Below are 21,627 nucleotides of genomic sequence, written 5' to 3' on the forward strand. Positions count from 1 at the left end.
CATCCAAACTAACTCTAGTGAGAAACTCAATATTTTGTGCTGTTGGCATTGAATCAACATATGCATATTTTAAATGATTTGTATAGTTTGTTGTGAGAACTCTACTTTCAAACAACTTCCAGCACAATTCTGGTTTAGATCCAAAGTCAAATAAATCATGCCAAGCAATTTTGTACAGACATTATCATGGTGGAAATAGACCATGTATATCATGAGGTTTGAATAATATTTTGCTTTATGACCACAAATACCTTCAAAACTAATATCGTTCTAATTGGACTTAAGTTGTTTCTTTGTGTTGTTGCTAGTCACCAAATGTTAAACTATGACTATGATATTATAGATGCTAAACTTCAGCATATAAGCTATTTTGTACATGTCTTTGTAGCATGTTGTTGCAAGCACTTAGAAAGCTGCTACCAGTTAATCCTGTTTGTAATATCAAAAGACTGATTTTCATGTTTTTAATTCTTGAAACCAAATCTATAAATGTAATGCAATATTGATTTTGCGCCTTTTCTTTTTCTTTGGAAGCTTCAAATAATGTCAAGCTATATCCACTAGACTTTGATTTTTACAATTTGTATTAGGTTTTGAAACAAGCTTTTTCCCAATGATATTTATGTGCATTACATACATTTCACACATTGCAAATAGCCAAGTTGCTACACTACAGAAGACAAATGAAAGCCAATAAGCTTCCTTTAAATACATGCTATCCACAGAGAGGGAAAACATACTTAAAACATGAGCTCCCTACCACTGACCGCCAATATTGCTCTCATAAAAGCAAGATTGGCTGCAGTAAATAGCTGCTCACCTTCAGAGTATTCATGATCTAAGGATTTCATTTGTGCTAAGCCATACCCCGGGGAGGTGGGCAGGATCTCCATGTCCTTAAAAATGGCCCCAGAACAAATCTCCCTCACCTTTTCCTCACAATTAGTCAGAGCTGTGATTCAAAAATGGACTGCCTCGCTATGTCACTGTCATCGTCCAAGGCCAAGTCGAGCAGTTTGAGTGGCTGCCCTCCGGAGGACCCCCCCCCCCCCAGATAGGATCTAAGAGCCTCAGGAAATACCACCAAGTCTCATACGCAACAGAACACACTCCTCCCCGGGTCAAACCGCTGTGGGGCCCATAAAGTGTGTATTCATATGTAATGCATGTACATTGTTTACAGTTCAAAGACATTCATGAGAGATATTTGTTTCAAAGTGTAATATCCTGCAAGCTCTAGGCTTCCCATGGTGATCTAGAACGGCAGTCACATACAGTATACTGCAGCAGCCAGCTACACAAGAGAGTGTGATATCATCGATAGGTACACATCACTTAGCTAAATGTACAGTACACTGTTTGTTCAAGTATTCTCTTGTGCCTCAATGGAGTCGTACAGGATTGCCCAGAAAATCACCCGACTCTCTAGAGGGCTTTTTCAGATTCTTGTTCACGTCCATGTGTCGGATAAACACACACACACACACACACACACACACACACACACATCAAATACACATCTTCACCCTCAGGACCTGGTAGAAAAAAAAAAGTAAATGCCAATATTTCCGGCTATTTTTTTTCAAATGTTTGATTGTTCAAGTCAAGCGTGTAAAATCAGTGGCTGATGATTTGTGTCATGTTAAGTATTAGCTGTAGGGCCCCTAGGGTGCGAGCATTAAAATGCCAAGATTGCATGTCCTTTGCCATACAGTACCATTCTGTATAATTACAGTATGTTGTCTGCCAAAAATAATATAGCTGTTGTTTTAATGATGTAGCTGAAGCAAAAAATGGTCTCTTTTTAATATTCATCTCGTAACATGCAACCATTTGAAAGTATTGTATTTCACATGTTTCTTATGTGTAAATGTGCTATTGTTAAAAGAACATTTTGGAACAAAGAGTCAACATTTCACTCAAAAATTGCATCAAACAATGTTTCACTTCAAAACAGAAACAAAACAAAAACATGTTGCATTGTTGTTGTACAATATTTAGCACTGACACTGACAATAATTAATATTCATGAGACTGCGACTTTTCAGCCCCTCAGGATGGTTAAATTAATTATGCTAACAGGGTCATTTAACGGCTTTATTCAAAGCAAGCAATTCTCATGCAATAAATGACACAATAATTACGCACACAATCTAACAAGAGGACAGTGACAAGTGGAGGAGTGACACACTCATCTCCATAAAGTACAAAGAACACATTTACACACACGCACAGACACAAAAAAAAAGAGAAGTAAAATCCATACAGGCAAGATGAAAGAATAACAAAACCCAGCTAACGGTTTTACATCCGCTGCAGCTTCTCTCTCTGAGTAGTAAATATGATTTGTTACCACGTGTTATTATTTAGCGTTATTCATCTTCTCTGTCAGTGCACACAGAGGGGTAATAGAAATGCCAGCAAGGTGGCTGATTTACTTAGTAAAATTTTCATCTCAAGGCTTGCGCGGCATGATTGGAGTCTGTAAGAGTAACGGGAAATCATGCATTATGTAGGCGAATTTGACACGACCTTGAGACTTCTCAGCACAGGCCATATATTACCATCAGAGCGACCTTCCCATCTCGAAGATACATCTGATGTGTTTAAGGCTGTTTTACAATGCATTAGGAGGGCTTTACATGTGCTGAGCTCACTTTATTTGCTCATACATTTCACAGGAAGAGTTTAGTGTCAGGCTGATGGGGGACCATTCACAGTGACTGAGTCACTTGTCGAGACAAATGGCCCCATGGATACAGGCCCAGGCGGCGGATAATAAGCATTTCAAAGCAAATTCCCACTTTTCCCTTTTTATTTCCCTTCAATATACAGCACATTTACTATTCAGTGAGCCCTTTCTGATTCCTGCTCATAGCCCATTCTGTTGCGATTGATTGACCTGCATCTTGAAGACAGAGATTGGATATAATTTTTCCCACCGAGTGATGGGGCGTCAGGATCAATATTCCCACTGTTGGTTAAGCTTTTGCAACCTTTAGAATATCAGCTTCAATTGATCTCTCTCACATAATTGTCTGTATTTTCAAATCATGTGCTGTCTTCTTTCTTTTGCACATGCCAATGTCATTTAGAAAGCCTCAAGGTCCTGTTATATGACCCGTTGAAATACCCAAGGTAAAGGGCACAAAACACGGATTCATTAGCATGTTACATTTATTGTCCATGTCTCCCTCTGTCTACTTTTCACCCCTGTGCAATAAACATGTGGCGAGAGTAAGGCCATTTGGTATTTCCATATAAAAAGCCCCATAATTATAGGGGGGATGAAGACGGTTGTTCCCCTTATCAGAGGAAATGATAAGGGAGTAGCAGGCCCTGTGAAAGAACAGAGTCCATTTTGATATAATTGGCAGTGGAATTATTTATGACATTAATTGCCACATTATCGACTGGCTGTCAGCTCCTGTGTCAGTCTGTCCATCTTTCTTAGCAGAAAGAGCCAACTCAGCCTAGTGCCCACTGACAAGCTAATTACTACAGCACAACCCTGAATGACAAATGTTACTCATCTAAGACCGGGCCCGGAAATAAGGGCCACTTTCCCCCCCCTTCGGCTTCTCTGGATCAAGTGAGACAGCAGTGTGCTGCCAAATGACTTCAGGTGCAGGAGGGAAAGAGTTTGTATGTCAGAGGGTGTGAGGGGAAAATAGCTTTCTAAAGCCATGGGGACAGTTAAATCTAAATCTCACCCCATCCTGTTTTCTGTTCTGCTATCAATGGCCAGTTGTCACTCATGAAGACAAGTCCCTTTTTTCTCCTTGTAAATTTGCATTAGCTCATGCCAATCCGTCATCAGGCTATGGGATGATATGTAGTGACAGAGTGATTGGTCCTCAGTCCCTTTGACAGTGAGTCACCCACTACTGTGCCTTTTGGGGAGGTGAATGAGCTGTGCCACCAATGCAATATATAGCTCAGAGATTATACAGTATCTAGATACATTTTAACATACCAAAAATCTGGAAAATATTGTCTTGCAATGTAATTAAAAAAATACAATATGCACTATATACAATAAATTCCATGTTTCATATGCATTGCATTGTGGTATAACCGTGTCCATTAACCCTCCTGTTGTGTTCCGGTCAAATCTGACCGATTTACTACTTTCATCACTCATTACTTTTGTGTTTTACATTTGATTACATCGAGGCTCGATGATATCTTCCACAGTAGACATTTGAACATACGAAATTGCTGATCACCACATTCATTGAATTTTGGGTGTTTTAGTCAACTTTGTAACACCCATGGTGTTCCCGGTCGAACAAACAAACACACCATGCACACACACCAATTTGATGCGTTTCCCGCTCTTATGTGCTCTTTTTTGATCCCTTATAAAAAAAGTTAGTTCTGAACTAAGTTCCAAACAAACTTTTCCTATAAGGGTCTTACATTTGATAAAGACTAAAATAATTGACCAAATACAACATTTATTAACAAATAATCTTCAACATTGCATCAACACTTTATGGATCACAACCACTTACCAAAAATATACAGATAATTTATATTTCTAAATCACAGAACATTCAACAATATTCAATTTTAATGTCTTTTTTGCAGGATATAATCTACACAGTATTAACTCAGTTAACCTTCCTGTTTAGCAATCATGTTACCTGCTGGTAAAACATTTCATTACATGTTACTTAAACGCTTTTATCCAAAGCGACTTACATACATTCAGTTCTGTGGACAATCCCCACAGGAGAAATTTGGGGAGAAAGTGTCTTACCCAGGGACACAACGACATGCTGACTGCAGTGGGGTTTGAACCTGAGACCCTCTGATCCAAACACCTACGCACAACCCACTGCGCCACACGCCTCCTAAAACTACTGTATCACAACTGTAAACAATATCATGATGAGTGCATACCAGTGTCATGAGTTATACCAGAGTCACTGCTGCTTAAAAGCACATCCAACATCTTTCTCACAAATGTGAATGCACTGGATACTCCAAACATTATTTTATATTTAGGATTAAATCAAACTTCAATTTAGACTTTTACAAAATGCAAGTTTCAAATGTTTAGTTTTTGGTGTTATGTTTTCAATGCCACATAATAAATAAAAATACATTAAAGGTATTCGAAATTCAATACAGATATTATACACAGGCATCCAGCAGTTGCTCACTCAAGTATGGATACACAGGAAATATACAGGCATATAGGTATGCCTGCCTTTCGAGTGCACACATGTGGCAGAGCAGCCTGCAGGGCTACTATAGAATGTCACTGATCTGCTCTGATAAAGTGGCGTGCCATTTGTTCAGCCAGGAAGTTCCCAAGGAGCAGCAGCAGCGACAGAGGTAGGGGTCATGGAGGGCATCGCCTACAGGTAGAAAGCCGCGGCTCACACCTTAATTAATCTACTGTCCGTGATGCCAGGCCTCGTGTTCATTCCCTTACAAGAACAAAGGCGCACGTCAAGCATATGTCAACCTACTCTGGCACTCTCCGCCCATCCCATAATACAGTTTGTGTTGGTATGGCAGCTTAGGATACGTCCCTGACGAGGATAGGAAGTGACACACACCAAACTCGGTGTGTCCCCCAGCCAGCTCCGGTGGCTCGGGGCCTGTCAATTCGAGCTCTGTCAGTGGCACTGGCTCAATGGCAGTGCCTGTGACACATGTCACAAAGTTTTAAATGTCTGCTCTTTTCAGCAGGATGGCTGGGCGCGCGCCGCAGCCAGGGGAAGGATGACATTTTGTGTCGTGCGGGGGGGGAAACTTGTTGTGGCTCCCCTCTTCCTACCTCCTCCGGCTGTCAGCCCAAGTTTCCTCTGAGCATGTCAAAACACAGACAAATAAATCTTGTCATTTTGAAACGCTGGCACTAGTGACCAGGCTCCTGAATGGCATGTCAGCTGGAATATGGTCACACAAAAGTGGCGTATAAGCTCAGGCCAGCGAGCATGTATACTCTTACAAGCACAACATTGTTAAACTAATAGAAATAAGAAATAAACAGACACAAATTGCATTAGGCCATCTCTGACCTTTCCTTCGTGTCTGTGGATGATTGACACACAGGATTGAAGTTCCACATAAATCCCATAAACAGCAAGTCCCTTCCCTCAAATTCATCACAATGGTTTGTTCAGCTACTTCACCTCTAAGTATATAATCAGTCCATTCGGCTAGACCTGAGAAGTCAGTCTGGGATATATTTGTAGCTTTTTTTATGGTTGTAATGATGAATAAACACAGGACTATTCAAATGCTGATTGACTCTTTTGGCAGGAACATATTATTAATGTGATGCATATGAATTTGTGAAAACAACTTTTTCACATGCCTCCCTAATAGAGGAATGTTTAACAACATCATAAAAAAACAATTTACAAACTCTCATACATCTTGTGCAGTGTAAAGTCTTATTTATCCAATTGTATGCTCCTTTGTTAGTATACTGTAGTATAAGGTTTAAGAGAAAATGTACCTGTTTGCCAATGGGTCAAGCTTATAACAGCGATTTGACAACAGACACCTTAGTTGAACCCTTTTAATCACTTGAAGACATCCAGCAAAGGCAATTTCATATCAGATCATCCAAATCACATTATACATGTGCAAGTTTCAGAATGGAAGGTTGCCTGTAGAACGGTAACTAGATGGTAACATATCACAGCAGTTACCTCAGGTTGTTGCACATTAAACATTATAATAAACACATGAACAGTGCACCGTAAACCATAGTGATCATACAATAATTCTAAAATATATATATATATTTAAAGTGGACCTATCATGCTATATTTAAATGATATATTGTAGGGCCATACCTATATAAGGTATATTTATACGTTTCTGTTTTCAAAATACCAAACAGATCATGCATTTTAGCCATGCCTCATTTCGCTCTATTTGCTGTTTGCTGTCTACGGGGCTGATTCTGTGAGCTGCAGCTGACCACGCCCCCTGCAGGAGAGGGGAGCCGTGCTCTGATCAAGTCAAGAGGGGGAGAAAAATAGATCTCCGTCCTCCGTGTTTTATTATATAGAGTCGTTATTCATTTGTTTTAAAGCTCAATAAATAACAAAGAAGACCTTTGACCGGCACTTTTCTAATTTTGTTCGGAAGATTTAAACTTTAACGGACATCTTGACCGGCGAAAGAAAACCGAAAACTGAAACTCTGCCGCACGGTCCCCTCGTTCCTTGGAAGAGGCGGAGAGGTGGGTGTTTGTCATCTGCTGGTGGACTACCGGAGAGAATTACAGTGCTTGCCTCGACGGGGAGGGATTGCATTGAATTAAAGCAGCGGGAGCAAACGCTTGCCTCGGGGAGGGAGAAAAAAAGCCACAGCGGAGAATAAACAGAAGGGTAACCATGGTAACTATGGGCGGGAAGTCTTCTTCGCTGCTTTTGTGGCATATGTACTACAGCGTCTCCAGCGCTTTCGAGCGGCAATAGCCGGCCGTGGCCCAACCCCACATTCCCCTGATAGGTGGAGAGTTGGCCCAATAGCCGTAGCGCCACTTCTGTGACGACATAGAAGTGTTCAAATCTGGATCAGTTTTTATCAGATCCGTTGCAGCCCCTTTTTTAGAGATTTGGGTATGGAGGAAAATAGAGAGGGTTGTGTTTTCTGACACTTGGTGAGTTCCCTGGAACACCGGGGACACATATTCATGTATAAAAGATGTACAAAAGTGCATTTTGCATGATAGGTCCCCTTTAAAATAGTGCATTTGGACACTACAATTGTAGAGAAAATATGACAGTGGTTACAATTTTCTGAAGAGTAAGCCTTTTGCTTTGTTAGTGAAGGGACCATTTCAGTATGAAGTAGTTCATAGCACAGAGTCGGGAACAATTAAAACAAGGAGAACATGACACCATACTGTAATACATAACACCATACCTGGAATGCATACTAGGTTACAACTCTGTTCTTCTTTGAAGCTGGTATTGGAATGTGTATACATTCAAAGCTGCATTAAATACCTCTTTACACATGTGCTTTAACATACAGTACACACCTGCAACAGAAACTGACCAAATCATGGCTTATATTCTCTAAGAGAGACAGATCAAATTCATTCAAACAAAAGAGGGAAAAGCATTCTTCAGTTTGACACAAACTTAAGAAGATAGACTGAGCTTGCCTTAAGTTTGGACTAAAACGCTTAGAAAAGTTTAACAAGGCTTTATAAACATGTTTATGCCTTAAATGTTTTAAACAGCAGTTATATGTGTGTGTGTGTGTGTGTGTGTGTGTGTGTGTGTGTGAGAAATGGAGACAGAGGGGGAGAGAGAAAGAGAGCACAAGAGAGATGAGTCCATGTCAAGCCCCAGGTGTGTGACCGTCACCCCTTTCACCCTTGATTAGTGGCATCGTGGACGGGTGATCCATCATGGCTGTCAAAGAAAAGGATGCAATTGTTTGGGTGTGTTTGTCACTGAAGAGAATAGAGAAGAAAGAAAGAGAGATGCTGTCTTTGCGTGCTTGTGTGTGTTGTGTGTGTCTGTAGTTGTGCGGATGCTGATGCTTAGAGGCAATCATTTCAGTGGGAGTGTCATCTCTGACTCTGAGCTGGAAGCAGGAAAGCAGAATCAGACCCAGCTCAGCAGACAGGGCCGTAACTATAGGGCTGGAATGCAAACTTAAAAAAAAAAACTAAAACCTTCCACTTGAATAACTAAATATTATTTGTGAACTTTAAATCTGTTTTTCCAGCGGGAGATCAGGTAACTCAAATATCACCAGTCTTTAATAAATAGGAGATTGATTTTCTTCTCTTTCCTTCTGGTAACATCTCTTGTCACTCTTTTTTCTTCAGCGGCTGTCCATCAGAGTTGGTCGTTTCGGATGAATCTGTTGCCTTCTGAGTGCTTGCCGTAGTAGACGTAGCGACACTTGGCGAATATCCCTAAAAACAGAGGGAGACAGTCAATTGAGCTTGTAGCTTGAAAAACAACTGAGAAATTGACAAAAGAAATGCATTTGAATGAATTAACCTCCTTTTCTATCAGGATTAGCACTGTAACTCTTGGTATAGTTTAGAAACAAACTGAAAAAACACCAACTAGACTAGTCCCTTGTTTCTTGCCATATTCACATATATAATAGCAGTGTATAATTTATAGATGAGCAGCAATGTTCCCGAACCTGTAGGGCGAGACCTCTCAAGGGATCTATAAACAATATACCAATGTAGAGACATTCAAAACAACATTTTAGGATGTATTACCTGCATTTAATTCGTTGGACCTTAAGGACAAACACGATGAATTTCAGTAAAACACGTCCAAAGCAAACAAAGACATGTTTTTTTAACACATCCAAAGGGTCTAGCTTCAAATGGCAGGCATGAACTGTAGGCTGGGAGGTACTGCTGGGAAATAAGAGCATCTTGTTCTAAAGAGAGACCAGTGTGGCCTCGGGGCAGGGACTGACAGTAACAAGCTCCCAGCCACCCACACACACCCACACAGACACACACACACACACACACGCTGACCCATCACAGCTACAATTATTCAATAATTAGCAGGCATGGTATTTTCATTTATCCATATTAGACCTCTAAAATATGCTTGATAATACAGATACATTTTGGAGTTCAGAACTTTCTTCAGTGCACCAATTATGCAATATATTTTATGGTGCCGGAGCTACTGAGAAGTTGCATGTATCTCATAGTGAAAGTTGAGCAAATGTTTGCTCATACATACACAAGTTAAAATTCTTAAAAAGAAGCAACATCCCAGAGCAGGGATTCAAGATGGCCGTCCGTGTTTTCTTTTCGTAATGAGAGGTGTTGCTGTCCAGAGAGGGGGCTGCCCTGCGCTCTGTGGCTGCTCTGCTCAGATGTCACAGTCCTGCCACTTGATGAATGTGGCCGGGCTGCAGCTAGGTGTCACCTCTCACCAAATGAGGCAAGGACAAGTGGCATTAGTGCTGTCAATGATCCTCTGACAGCAGAACAGATACAGCTTTCGCCAGGCTTTTTAAATAGACATCAAGTGTATTAGGGGAGGAGGAGGGGGCCGGGACGAAGACAGGGCAGAAAAGGAGAGACTTATGGGAGAGGCGGTGTCGCAGAGGGATGAGGGGTGCTCCGAGCACTAAGTCCAATCACATAATCCAAAGAGACATTGTCAAGGGCGGGAAGAGAATGGCAACTAAGTGACAGAAAGCAGAGACGGGGACAGAGATACTGGTGCCATATTAGTGCCAAGCATATTCTGATGCCACCCTCAATTCTAACCAAACCTGACACATCGCTCTCGTTCCCCCACTCTCTCTGACTCTTCAAAGTAGGCTCCCCCAAGTCCCACACACACATGTGCACATATACATAACGCAGACGTACACACAAACATACACACACCAGTCCCTCGCAGCAGTAGTGGGTGTTCTGTCAGGCGGAGGAGCAGTACAGCAGCAGCAGCAGCAGCAGCAGCAGCAGCCCACAGGCCCGGGGACAAGCTCAGTCAATCTAAATCTGGACTTTGTAGTGGAGCAGTGCTCATTTCCCCTCATAGCCCAGCTACTTGAGGTGATCCAAACACTGAAGTGTGAGGAGCTGTCACCTCCGATAAAATCCGAGACCAGCTCCATGCCTGCCTGCTCCCCCGGTGTGTCAGGGGAACATATACGTGTGTGCGCATGTGTGTATGCGCTCCTGTGACAAGGAGGAGGTTGGCGTGGGGGAGGTGAATTCCAGCTGCCGTGATTTGCCTGGGGATATAGGTGCCACGGCTGGAGACTGGGCTTGACACCACAGGACTCGGGGTGTCTCACAGCACTCTGATCACATGGGCGTCAGGGGCCTTTCACATATTCACAGCTTACCCGGCGAGAAACTCACTCTCTCCAGGAGTGGGGCCCTTAAAGAGATTACCCACTGAGGTACAAGAACCAAGACGCCTATATGACTTTACCTGGAGGGGATATATTTGTAGGTTGCAACCAAAGCCTTTCAGAGATAACCTTCACAGATGAAGGAACTAAAGCTAAAGGACCCTCAAGACTCTACACTCTGCTGAGCTCGTCACTAACCCGTGGGGACTGAGAAGGATCGGAGGGAACACATTCTGAGAATCTCCTGCACCGATCCGAAAACTCCGGCAGTGTGTGACCTGTAACTCTCCAACAGCGCTTTAAACCAAAAGCTATAACTGTGATTAAAGGAGAAGAGGACGAGTATATTAAGGGAAAGAACAGAACAAGTACCAAGGATGAGGTCTGTTTCCCAGTGGGTGAAAAGTACCTTGAAAAAGTGCCTCTTCATTTTCTGTGCAACCTGGCTCAAGCTCTGGGTGCAATTCAGCAGTACATTAAGCAGTATGTTTCTGCATAAACACATTCCAGTTCGCTGCATTCCCTTCACAGCGAGAGCTTGCTCCTATTACGGGAGAAATAAGGAGAAATATGGGCTGGATGGAGACACAGAAGGGAATAACTAAGCCAAACTCACTCTTATATAACGCCTTCTGAGGCCCCGCTCACGCCTGTGGGGTTCCGCCTGATGAACGGATACTTAATAACAAGTGGTTCAGAGCCAAACCCAGTAGTCTACAATATCCTCTGTGTATCCTAAGCCATGGATGAGCAAACTTGAATCAACACCCACGCACTCTACCATATACACATTATCCCTGTACACTTTTATCTCATGCACACAACCATTGCACACAGTGAGAACAGTGGGAGCAGCCATTAAAGGGACAGATTTACAAAGTGATGTGGCGGCTACTGTTTCCATCATGCCCTGGTGGAGGAACAATCAGGTCTTTGTTCTGCATATGTCACGCGGCACCTTGTTGTTTTTAAGGGGAGTAGCTAACCCTCTTGTCTTTATTAAAAGGTCGTACAGTCTGTATCTTCTATCTTCCTCTTGGATAATGCTGCAGTGTAAGTTCATCGTCAGACAGTCTGGTCTTTTCCAGAGCTGATTACCCAAAGCATGTGTCCTCTCTACGGGGGCTTGATGGGCCATTCTGCCACAGTGTGAATAAGCCAGCTGTACAAAGCCTCCTATGAACAGTGCTCAAACACCAAATCAACACATATGGTAACAAAAGTTTTTTCTTCTTTTGAAGACAACATTTTTCTACATGAAGTATAGGGCCATTAACTTATTCCTGCAGACATTTGAGGATTTTAATGGAATTCTGACAGGGGTACATGTGTTATACCTGATTTCCTTGCATAAGATGACCATGAGGATATAAACAATGGTTGATTAATTCAGTTAAGATCAGTTCAAATCTGGTGATAAATCAAGTCTTAATAACTATAGACCCATTTCTTTACTACCACAATTTTCAAAAATCATGGAAAAACTCTTCAACAACCGTCTGGAGTCATTCCTCAGCAAATGTAATATACTATGCCCCAGCCAATATGGATTTCAGAAAAATCACTCTACTTCTTCAGCACTAATTGAACTGGTTGAAGAAATTACCAACAACATTGAGAAAAAAATGATTACAGCTGGTATATTCATTTACCTTAAAAAGGCTTTTGATACTGTGAACCATACTATACTGCTACACAAATTAGAACATTATGGCATAAGGGGTCAAGCAAAAGAATGGGTTAAGAGTTATCTGATAAATAGGCTACAATATGTGGATATAGACGAGGCAAAATCAAACAAGCTTCCTATAACATGTGGAGTCCCTCAAGGATCAATTTTAGGTCCAAAACTGTTTCTGATTTATATTAATGACATTATCAACACCTCAGACCTGTTCAAATTAATTCTGTTTGCCGATGTTTTGTTCTCTGCTCCCATCATAATCTTGGCGATCTTGTTAAAGGTCCCATGTCATGCTTTTCTGGTTATTACCCGTCCCCTTGTGTGTTATGTAGGTTTTTCTGCATGTAAACGGTGTGCAGAGTCACAAACCCTCAAAGTACACCCTATAGCGAGTAAAACTCTAACACAGAAAATCCCTGTCTATGCTGCCCCAGAACGCCTCGTTGGAGATTTCTCTTTTTCCATTGTTTACTTCTTGGGTATAGTGACGTATTTGGGTAAAGTGACGTAACGTAACGGCTCCGCAGATTGGTCCAAATGGAGCCGTTACGTTTGGACCAATCCGACATCCCAAAAAAAAGTATTACGAATAGTGTTGGTGTTGGTAAATATGAACACACAACTCCCATATTTAAAAAACTCAATCTATTAAAAAGTGTTGACATAGTAAAGCTTAAAACAGTACTGATTATGCACAACATTTTCCATAACAAAATGCCTAATAACATTCAAAAGCAGTTCCAAACTACAGTCAGGAAATACCCAACTAGGCATCCAACTGGTTGTGTAGCAAACCCTGTAGAACGACCATCAAATCACACAGCTTATCCATAATCTGAGTTAGAACGTGGAATGGACTTCACCCAGACCTTTCAAGTATCACTTGTCATCAACAATTCAAAACTAAATTAAAAAAAATTCTATTTGCAGATTACTCCAGCTAACAAATATTGGATATTCCCAGAATCCTTTTTAAAAAAAATGTATTTAATATGGTCTACATTACTTTTAATTGATGTTGTCCTTCTTATTTCTTTTCATTGTTATGGGGTTGAATTATTATTTCAGCCCTGGAAATTGCCTTGCAATATTTGTATTGGGGTATATGAGTGCATTTGCGCACTTATACACTTGAACATATGGTGTTTATGTATATTTTGTGTATGTGTGAACGTATGAATGTAAAAAAGTCACTTGAAAATAAGTGTTCATAATGTTTATATACATATATTATTATTATCATTATTTGTTTTTTATACATGTGTACATATGTATATATTTATATATAGTATTTTCATTTTCTAAAAGGGTAGTTGAAACTGCTATTGACATGTGCAGAAAATTACCCTATATCTAGTTTGTCCTATATATATATATGCATTTATTTTGTATCTAGTCCTATAGATATATCCATATATATATATATGCATTTATTTTGTATCTAGTCCTATAGATATATCCATATATAATATATATATGGATTTTTCTTTTTCTTGCCCTAACTTTTATTTATTTATTTTTCTCCAGTTTTCTTTATTTCTTTGTACTCCTTAATTTCTATACGTTTTTGACGCAATAATGCCAATGTTATATTGATGCCAATGATGATTCACGGGAGGGCTACTTCCCATAAGCTATGCTTCAGCCCTCCCGCTTCTACTAATTTTGTTCATTTTGTGTGTACGAATTATACTTCTTCGTTTTTGTATGAATTTAGTAGAATAAATTATAATAACATTTTTTTTTTTAAAGTGTGAGTTAATTGTTTCCGAGATTTCTGGCTGAAGTGAATCTGACTATTTGAAAGACTGTCTGATTTTGTCTTGCTGAGTAGATAGTATGTACCATCTATTTCTAGCCTGTTCCAGTGATCTCAGAATTATGCAATTCTAGTTCTAATTCTAATTTGTGTCAATGTTCATTATTTAGATTTCACAGTCAATTTTACATTTACATATACCATCATTTGTAAATATTTTGAGGCTTGTTGTGAGCGGCCATGGGCCACTTCGGGAGTTCTGACACAGCCTAGCTCCCTGCTAATCTAAAATGGGCAAAAAGGTTGACAATCACTAGAGTTGGTAGAGATTCTGGTGATGTAGCAGAACAGGCTGCTAGCAACAAGCAACCTGAGAGGATATCCTCAACCTCTCAGCCCTTAATTATACATACATTTAGGTCCTTATTTTATTTGAACCAAACGGTTCTCCACAACAGGGAAATCAGTTACAGCGACCAAACGCCTTTGTTTTCTGGGCTGTAAACATGTCAATTCTGCTGTAAAGTTGGACATTTTAACCCGGGGGACTGGTGATTGACTCACTTCAGGAGCCAGCCTCAAGTGGCCATTAGAGGAAATGCATTTTTTCGCACTTCTGCATACTTTATTTTGTACCTGCAGAGGCTGCTGCTTGACATGTTCAGCACCTCTAAAAACAACTGACAAAATGATTTAACAGAGAATACATTGTCAATACTGATTTTTTTCTAAATTCAGATCAAGCACTAGAACTAGGGCGTCTGTTCGTAATTTATAGCCACATTAATTCATATAGCCTGCTTCAAAACCCTGCATTGAATCAGCACACACACACCTTTGTGAATGCTTGGTATACACACACACTTACAAGGGAGAAAGAGAGAGAGAGAGAGAGTCAGAGAGAGGAAGGAGATGGAGTGGGTTTAATGATTGTTCCTGCATAAAATCAGCTTGACTCTTTTCAAGGGCCATCAATATGTCACAGAAAGACACATCCAACGAATGTAGCTTTTAACATCAAGGTTATCTATTCTCGGCATGAACCCACTCCCTCCGCTTCTCGTACTACCTCCTTTTCATATCAAACCTCTCCTCTCCTCTCAACTGCTTCCACTTTGTCTTTCTCCTTCACCACACTCTTTACTCTCTTATTTACTCTCTTTGATTCCTCTCTTTTGCTCTCTGTATTATTTTGCATCCTCTCCTTTTTAGTCCGACCCTCTAGTTCGGCACTTAGTCGAAATTCCATCAGTGCTGCCATTTCTCAGGGAAAAAAAGCAATGAGAAAAAAAGCCAATTAACAAGGCAATTACACTTTCTGTATTATCTCCAAGGACTGAAATAACACTGCTGGGTAGACAGGGGGGAGGGGGTCAGGTGGAGCTGGGGGCAAGCATCCATAAGAGTTGGTGTGAGAGTGACTTATGAGCTTGGGGCGTAGGCTGCTGTGAGCCAGGGCCATTATTGTGGACACAATCCATCTCCGGCTGTCCTTTTATCAGTTCAGTCCAACGTCATGAGATGGAGTCGCCACCTCCTCTCTATAGGGAGGCCTGCAGATAGATAACTCCCCTGCGTCCCATAAACCAACAGCCAGTGGACTGTGATTCAGCCTACTGAGACGCGGGCTGGCACACACAGCACATTGCCACAGACAGAAATGATATTGTTCTGCTCAGTATTGGTATGCTGAATATGTTTGTCAGTGTGTGTATTTTCAAAGCCTCACATTGAATATGGGAATAGGTATTTGCTCTTGTGACAAAATGTGACTAAAGTTGGGCTCAATTTGGCCAAAAGGTGCCAGTAAAAATTAAATGTGAGGTTATACTCCCCCCTCTCCCACTGGACTACAGTATAACACCCCACCCTCACTCAGACACTCAATTCCAGCACCAGACACTTTTTACGCTGCTATAATGTACATTCCCAAAGATATTGAAGTGACTGTTATTTTGTATATATTGATTGTTGTGTTTGTATCTTGATGTGTGCATATGTATAAATGTGTATGTTGATTGTGTATATATATACATATTTATAAATATTTTAATATATATTTGTATTTTTGTATTTGGGATTGTGGGAAACGGTATTTCGATCTCTCTGCCTGTACACACAAACTGAAAGATTGACAATAAAGTTGACTTTGACTTTGATATTCATACAGGACATTTTACCTCCAGGAGTATTCTTCCACACATCAACCAGCTATTTTCAACCATAACATATGATAAACATATAAAATAAATGTATGTCACCTCTTGTGGTGTGGTCATTGTAAAACGTGTGTGTGTATGTGGTATTAAAGGTGAGCATAGTAAAAAAAAGAGCACTGGGAAAAGTCACTTTAGCAGAACATTTGGATGCCCCCGACATTTCTCACAAAATAAATGAAGGCTTAAGACGACATGTTGAAACTAAATCCATCCTGCTCCATATTTTCTCTACAAAGAGACTCTTTTGCCAATTAATTACCCATCTACCATCTGATATGTCAACCACCTCTCTTGGGACTCAAACAAAACTCCTGTGTGTAACTTTGAAAATTAAAGTGACATTTGTCCTCTCCCAATACAAAATATTTAGTCCATTAAACATAAATAGCTGTCATTATGATGCATGCCCTGTGCTCAGGCCTTCCCTGTTCGCCTCCTGGCTGTTTACTGCGGCCAAACAACTGCAGCGCCTGCATGTTCTCAACTTCAGCGTATTGATTACACTTTTAAATAGCTGCCATATAACCCTGGGACATCAGGAAGATTAATTTGCGTCAATGTTCATCTGTAATTCATTAGCCATTTATACTCTCCACATCCACACAGGCTATGAGGGAAATGCGCCCCATTTTTCACCCAGGCAGAGAGAAAGAGGGATGGAAGGAGGGGATTATACTGCCTACAACAGGAGGAGTACTCTAACCATACTCCAACCTTGCTATGCACCCTTGGACAGTAAAACCTCCAGCATGAACAGATATTAAAAAGATATATCATGAAGTATTGAGAAAAGTACCAACTTTTCGCTATTAGGCTTAATTCATTATAATTTGCACTGATATTCTTGCCTGATCACAAAATGATATACTTGTCAGTTACACTGGAGAAAGACAGCATTACTGTTGATTTTTGTTTGACGTCAGACTTTCCCATATTTGCCATTTTGTATACTTCCTGTCAGTCAGTCAGCAGTTCGTCTGTCATGTTTTCACCACAGTGTATATAAACTAACACACAATGTAAACAAACACATTCTTGAGCTTTAATTCAATATGATGAATAGTGTTTTTGCTTCCACTGTAGCAGCGCACACTTTTATTTCATTTCCCTTCAGAGATCGAGTGAAATAGGAGGGAGATTTAGGAACTGTGTCCATGACTCAGGTAAAAACCTCACACACACAGAGGGCCAACAAAGGATAAAAAAGACAGAGAGAGTGTGTGAGTGGGAGATGGAGATGGAGAGTTGAAAGATTTGCTATAGCCACAGGCTGATAGGCTGTCAGGAGGAGGTTGCTGGGTCGTGGCTCAACCAGCTCTGATCAATAACAGGTTGATTTTGCCTCATGATTCTCCTTAAAGTGTAACAATAACACATTCTGTATGGTTTCATACGCTTCAGAAACTGAGAGCTACTGCTATAGAGGAGGCTAGTCACATTATTAGGGTCAATATTGACACATTTAACAGAGGGATTTAATTAAAATACAGAATAAAGCAGTTAATTAATAATCAAACATGTATTGGGTATGTTTGATGTTATCTGCAACATTGGTTCAAGACTGAAAAATGACACTCCATCACTGTCAGTTCACTAAATGGCTATAATCAAACACTTTAAATTGAGGATGGCATTATTCATTGATGGGTGAGTAACAGTTATAACCAGATAAATGCCTATCAGTCGTTGTACTTCCAACTTATGAGGATGAGAAGGAAATTGAATTCCAGGGCACATCAATTTTGACTGAAGAAAGAGATTACGGTAGTGGGGGGTCTAATGAAAAAAAAAAAGATGAAATTAATTTCACTGACATTTATCCCACATGGAGTCAGGAGAGAACACTGGTTACAGTAGCTCTGGAGTCGGGAGATAAGAGGAAGGTTGTTTAAGGCGGGGGATTGAGACAGTTTACAAAGTCCTAAATCCCCTTGGAGCACCTCTCTCAAGGCATCCATATAGCCGGCTCACTGACAACACCTTGCATACAAAAAAGAAAATCTTTCCTGTAATGACACGTTAGGTTTTGAAAGGGTTCGTCTACCCTTAAGGGCACATGAAACCTCTAATGACGCCAGTAATCATAAGCGCTCATTTGCCCGTCAACATGTGGATCACAAATCACCCCTCTCGCACAGCACACGGCCTGACACTGATCGATTGTGTTCTTCATTACACCCAGGATTTCTAATTAAAAGAAAAGCACAGATAAGTGGTTCAAACCCCTGACCAAAATAGAAAGAAAAAGTGAAAATCGCAATTAGAGGTTTGGCTGTGTTCGGTAATGGTGCCGTTAATAAGAGCGGCTGGTGAGTCACTCAATGAAGGTTTAATCACTGGGACAGGATTCAATAACAAAAGAGCATAATATTAATCACCAGAGAGTGATAACTTCACTGTTCATCTCTTTGACATTGGAGGAAGGGATGAATTAATGATGCTCTCCATCCGAACACATTAAATAATAATTATCAGGCAAAACAGCATGAAAGGGACTGCATAATGAACCCCATTGTCAGGTCAATTACAAGCACATAAAACTGTTCAAAGGGAAGTAGCTTGTTACCAGATAGCTGTATTAGAAAGGACAGCAGTGGCTTTATCGGAGGAAGGTGCTCGGCGACCTTTTCCCTCTGATATCTGGACTTTAAATGCGTTGAGGGGTTGAAATACACTTTAAACTTAGAGGGCACTGAAACTCTGTCAAGCTGAACAAGCCTACTGCAAAAAGCGGGAAGAGTTCAGCGAGGCACTCACCGAGGAACACATCGGAAATTGGTAAGCAAAAGATAAATGACATGACAATGACAGTGTTTTGCCTGCTCTAAAGCAATGTCAGTTGCTAAGTGCCATGTTAACTAAACTCAACAACACAGACAATGATGGACTTAACGCATCAGCGGACAAAATGGCACCTCACTACCTGTCAGTGGCAATTTCCATCAAATCAAACATGGCCAGACAATTTAGCCAAGAGAGGAACTGCTGCTTGAGTTTAACAGATGCATAAAAACATGCACACATGGCGCGCATTGTGCAGAATTGTGTTCCTGCATCACATCATAACATAGTTGTTTCACAAAGCTCTTGTCTTTCACTCTGCACCTAGGTTTTCCTGTAGCTTCATGAGCTAGACATCAATTACCGCATGGCTTCTACCACTCTCTTAAACAAACAGCCTGGCAACCTCCAGCGTGACACATATCAATACTAATCTGACATCTTGTTCAACAGTCGATCCCCTCAGACCCTGGCTGGCTGCACCTGCCTGACTGGCGTGTCCAGAGTTGGCTGTACTCCTTCACACTTCCTTCCCCTGCAGACATCAAACACTTATTACTCCCCATCCTGGCCCTGCTAACTGACTGGCCTGTCTGGGCCACACGGGGACCCCATTATTAGAGTCATTTCAGTGCCCATCCTGACGCCTGCTAGGCAGTTCTCTACCTGGGGCTCCTGCTCCCTGCCTGCCCGACTGAGTGCCTGGCCAGCCACACAGTGATTGGACATGACATGGTGACAGAAAACAGGGGAGAAGGGCAATAGAAATAAAAGAACAGAGATGGCAGAGTGAGCCGGACAGAGACGGGGAGAGAGGGAAGGTGGGTATGTTAGCCGGGGCCCTTGTGGCGTAGGGTGGGCCCATCAACACGGATGAGCGTTAGCCAAGAGCCGCATGTCACAATGATGGAGGGGCTGGATCACTCACATCAGAGCTTCATCTGACTGGAAGATATCAATCTCCAGGCCTAATACAAGAGGACATGGTAAAATATCCTTTAACATTGCTCTCCCACCCTGGCTTTGTGTCCCCTGCTTCTGTCGCTGTCACAGCTGAGAATGGGTGTAACCTTCATTGTTGGACCTCAATCGACCATACTCATTTTCACATCCCATTTCCTCTGTCTCTAGCACTGACAGTCAAATTATGATGGACAAAACAGTTCCTTGACATGTGGCATTTAGCACAATGTGTCACTATATCTGGGAAGAAAAAAGAAAAGAAAAAAGATCAGCACACATGTGCAGTGTCAAAATCAGGGATTCTATCATTTATATTTCAACAGGGTTTTTACAAACATTAACCAAATTGTGGTTTCTAATTTTTTTGTTTTATTGACAGTTAAGCGTTTGGAAGTCAATACAATGAGAACGACTGCATATGCATATGAGAATATACTTAAACTTAATAAATGTAATTTCTACCCACTTGGGTCTTTATTTTGCCAATACTTTAATTCATTCAATGTCTTATTTAATTCATAATAACTGTATATACAGCATGTTTATACTGGCTTTAGAAATATTGCCAAAGGACTACAGTTTTAAGATATTTATTGGCATATTTAAAGAATGTTGATTTATGTATGTGATTATTATAAATATCGACTAAGACTTAATATTTTCAAACATTTCAAAATTATTTACAGGAAACAAGTATGCATGGCAGCCAGTCAATATGAATGAAGAATAACAAATACTGTAATTGTTCTTAGTGTAAGCTTGAAGCGGTGAAAAATGTATATAGTTGTGTCAAATGACATGCTGTCGCTTCTTGCAGGAATTTAAACAAATGAACCCACAGTAGCCAATCAGGTGTGAGGCAGAGGTGATGATAGGTTTGTGTTGTGTGGAATATTTCATACTCCTCTGGCCTCCCTGGGCCCCATTCAGACGGATGGCTCCACTGTAACTCTACTTCTCTTAATTAATATGACATATCCCCAGTTCATATGCAGAGAGTGAGGGAGGGGACAGAGAGATGGAGGTATGAGGGAATGATTAACTGTGGATCGGTCCCTCCTCGTGAGAAATGAGCTTGCCTCTTCTGCTCTCCCCAGTCCTCCCTCCTCTCTTCATTTCCGTCTCCCTCACTCTCCCTTCTCCCCGTCTCTCTTTGGCTCACCTCATGTCTTTCTGCGCCCTCCCCTCTTGTTCTATTTTGCCTTATCTCTGTCTCCCTCTCTCTTCTCCTTTCCCCCCTGACACTCTCGGACTGTCCCCAGCCCCCTGCACATCTCCTGACAGGTAGAATAATAACGCTCGTACATCACTGCCCCGAAAAGTCCAATAACCTAAATCTTCACTTGCCACACACCCCGGGACTCAATTAC

At 41.0% G+C, this 21,627-nt stretch overlaps 1 protein-coding gene across 2 annotated transcripts in view; it reads right to left on the reverse strand.

Annotated features, from left to right (window-relative positions):
• Nucleotides 1-7,654: 7,654 nt before the first annotated feature.
• Nucleotides 7,655-21,627, reverse strand: part of lrmda (leucine rich melanocyte differentiation associated) — a 196,907-nt gene continuing 182,934 nt past the window's right edge. For both annotated transcript variants that reach the window (XM_034151786.1, XM_034151785.1), the window contains one exon: nt 7,655-8,914. In XM_034151786.1, the coding sequence (XP_034007677.1) occupies nt 8,807-8,914 (108 nt within the window). In that variant the 3' untranslated portion in view covers nt 7,655-8,806. The remainder of the gene's footprint in view (nt 8,915-21,627) is intronic.

The sequence above is a fragment of the Trematomus bernacchii genome, unplaced genomic scaffold, assembly GCF_902827165.1.
Source record: "Trematomus bernacchii unplaced genomic scaffold, fTreBer1.1, whole genome shotgun sequence".
Taxonomy (NCBI): Eukaryota; Metazoa; Chordata; class Actinopteri; order Perciformes; family Nototheniidae; genus Trematomus; species Trematomus bernacchii.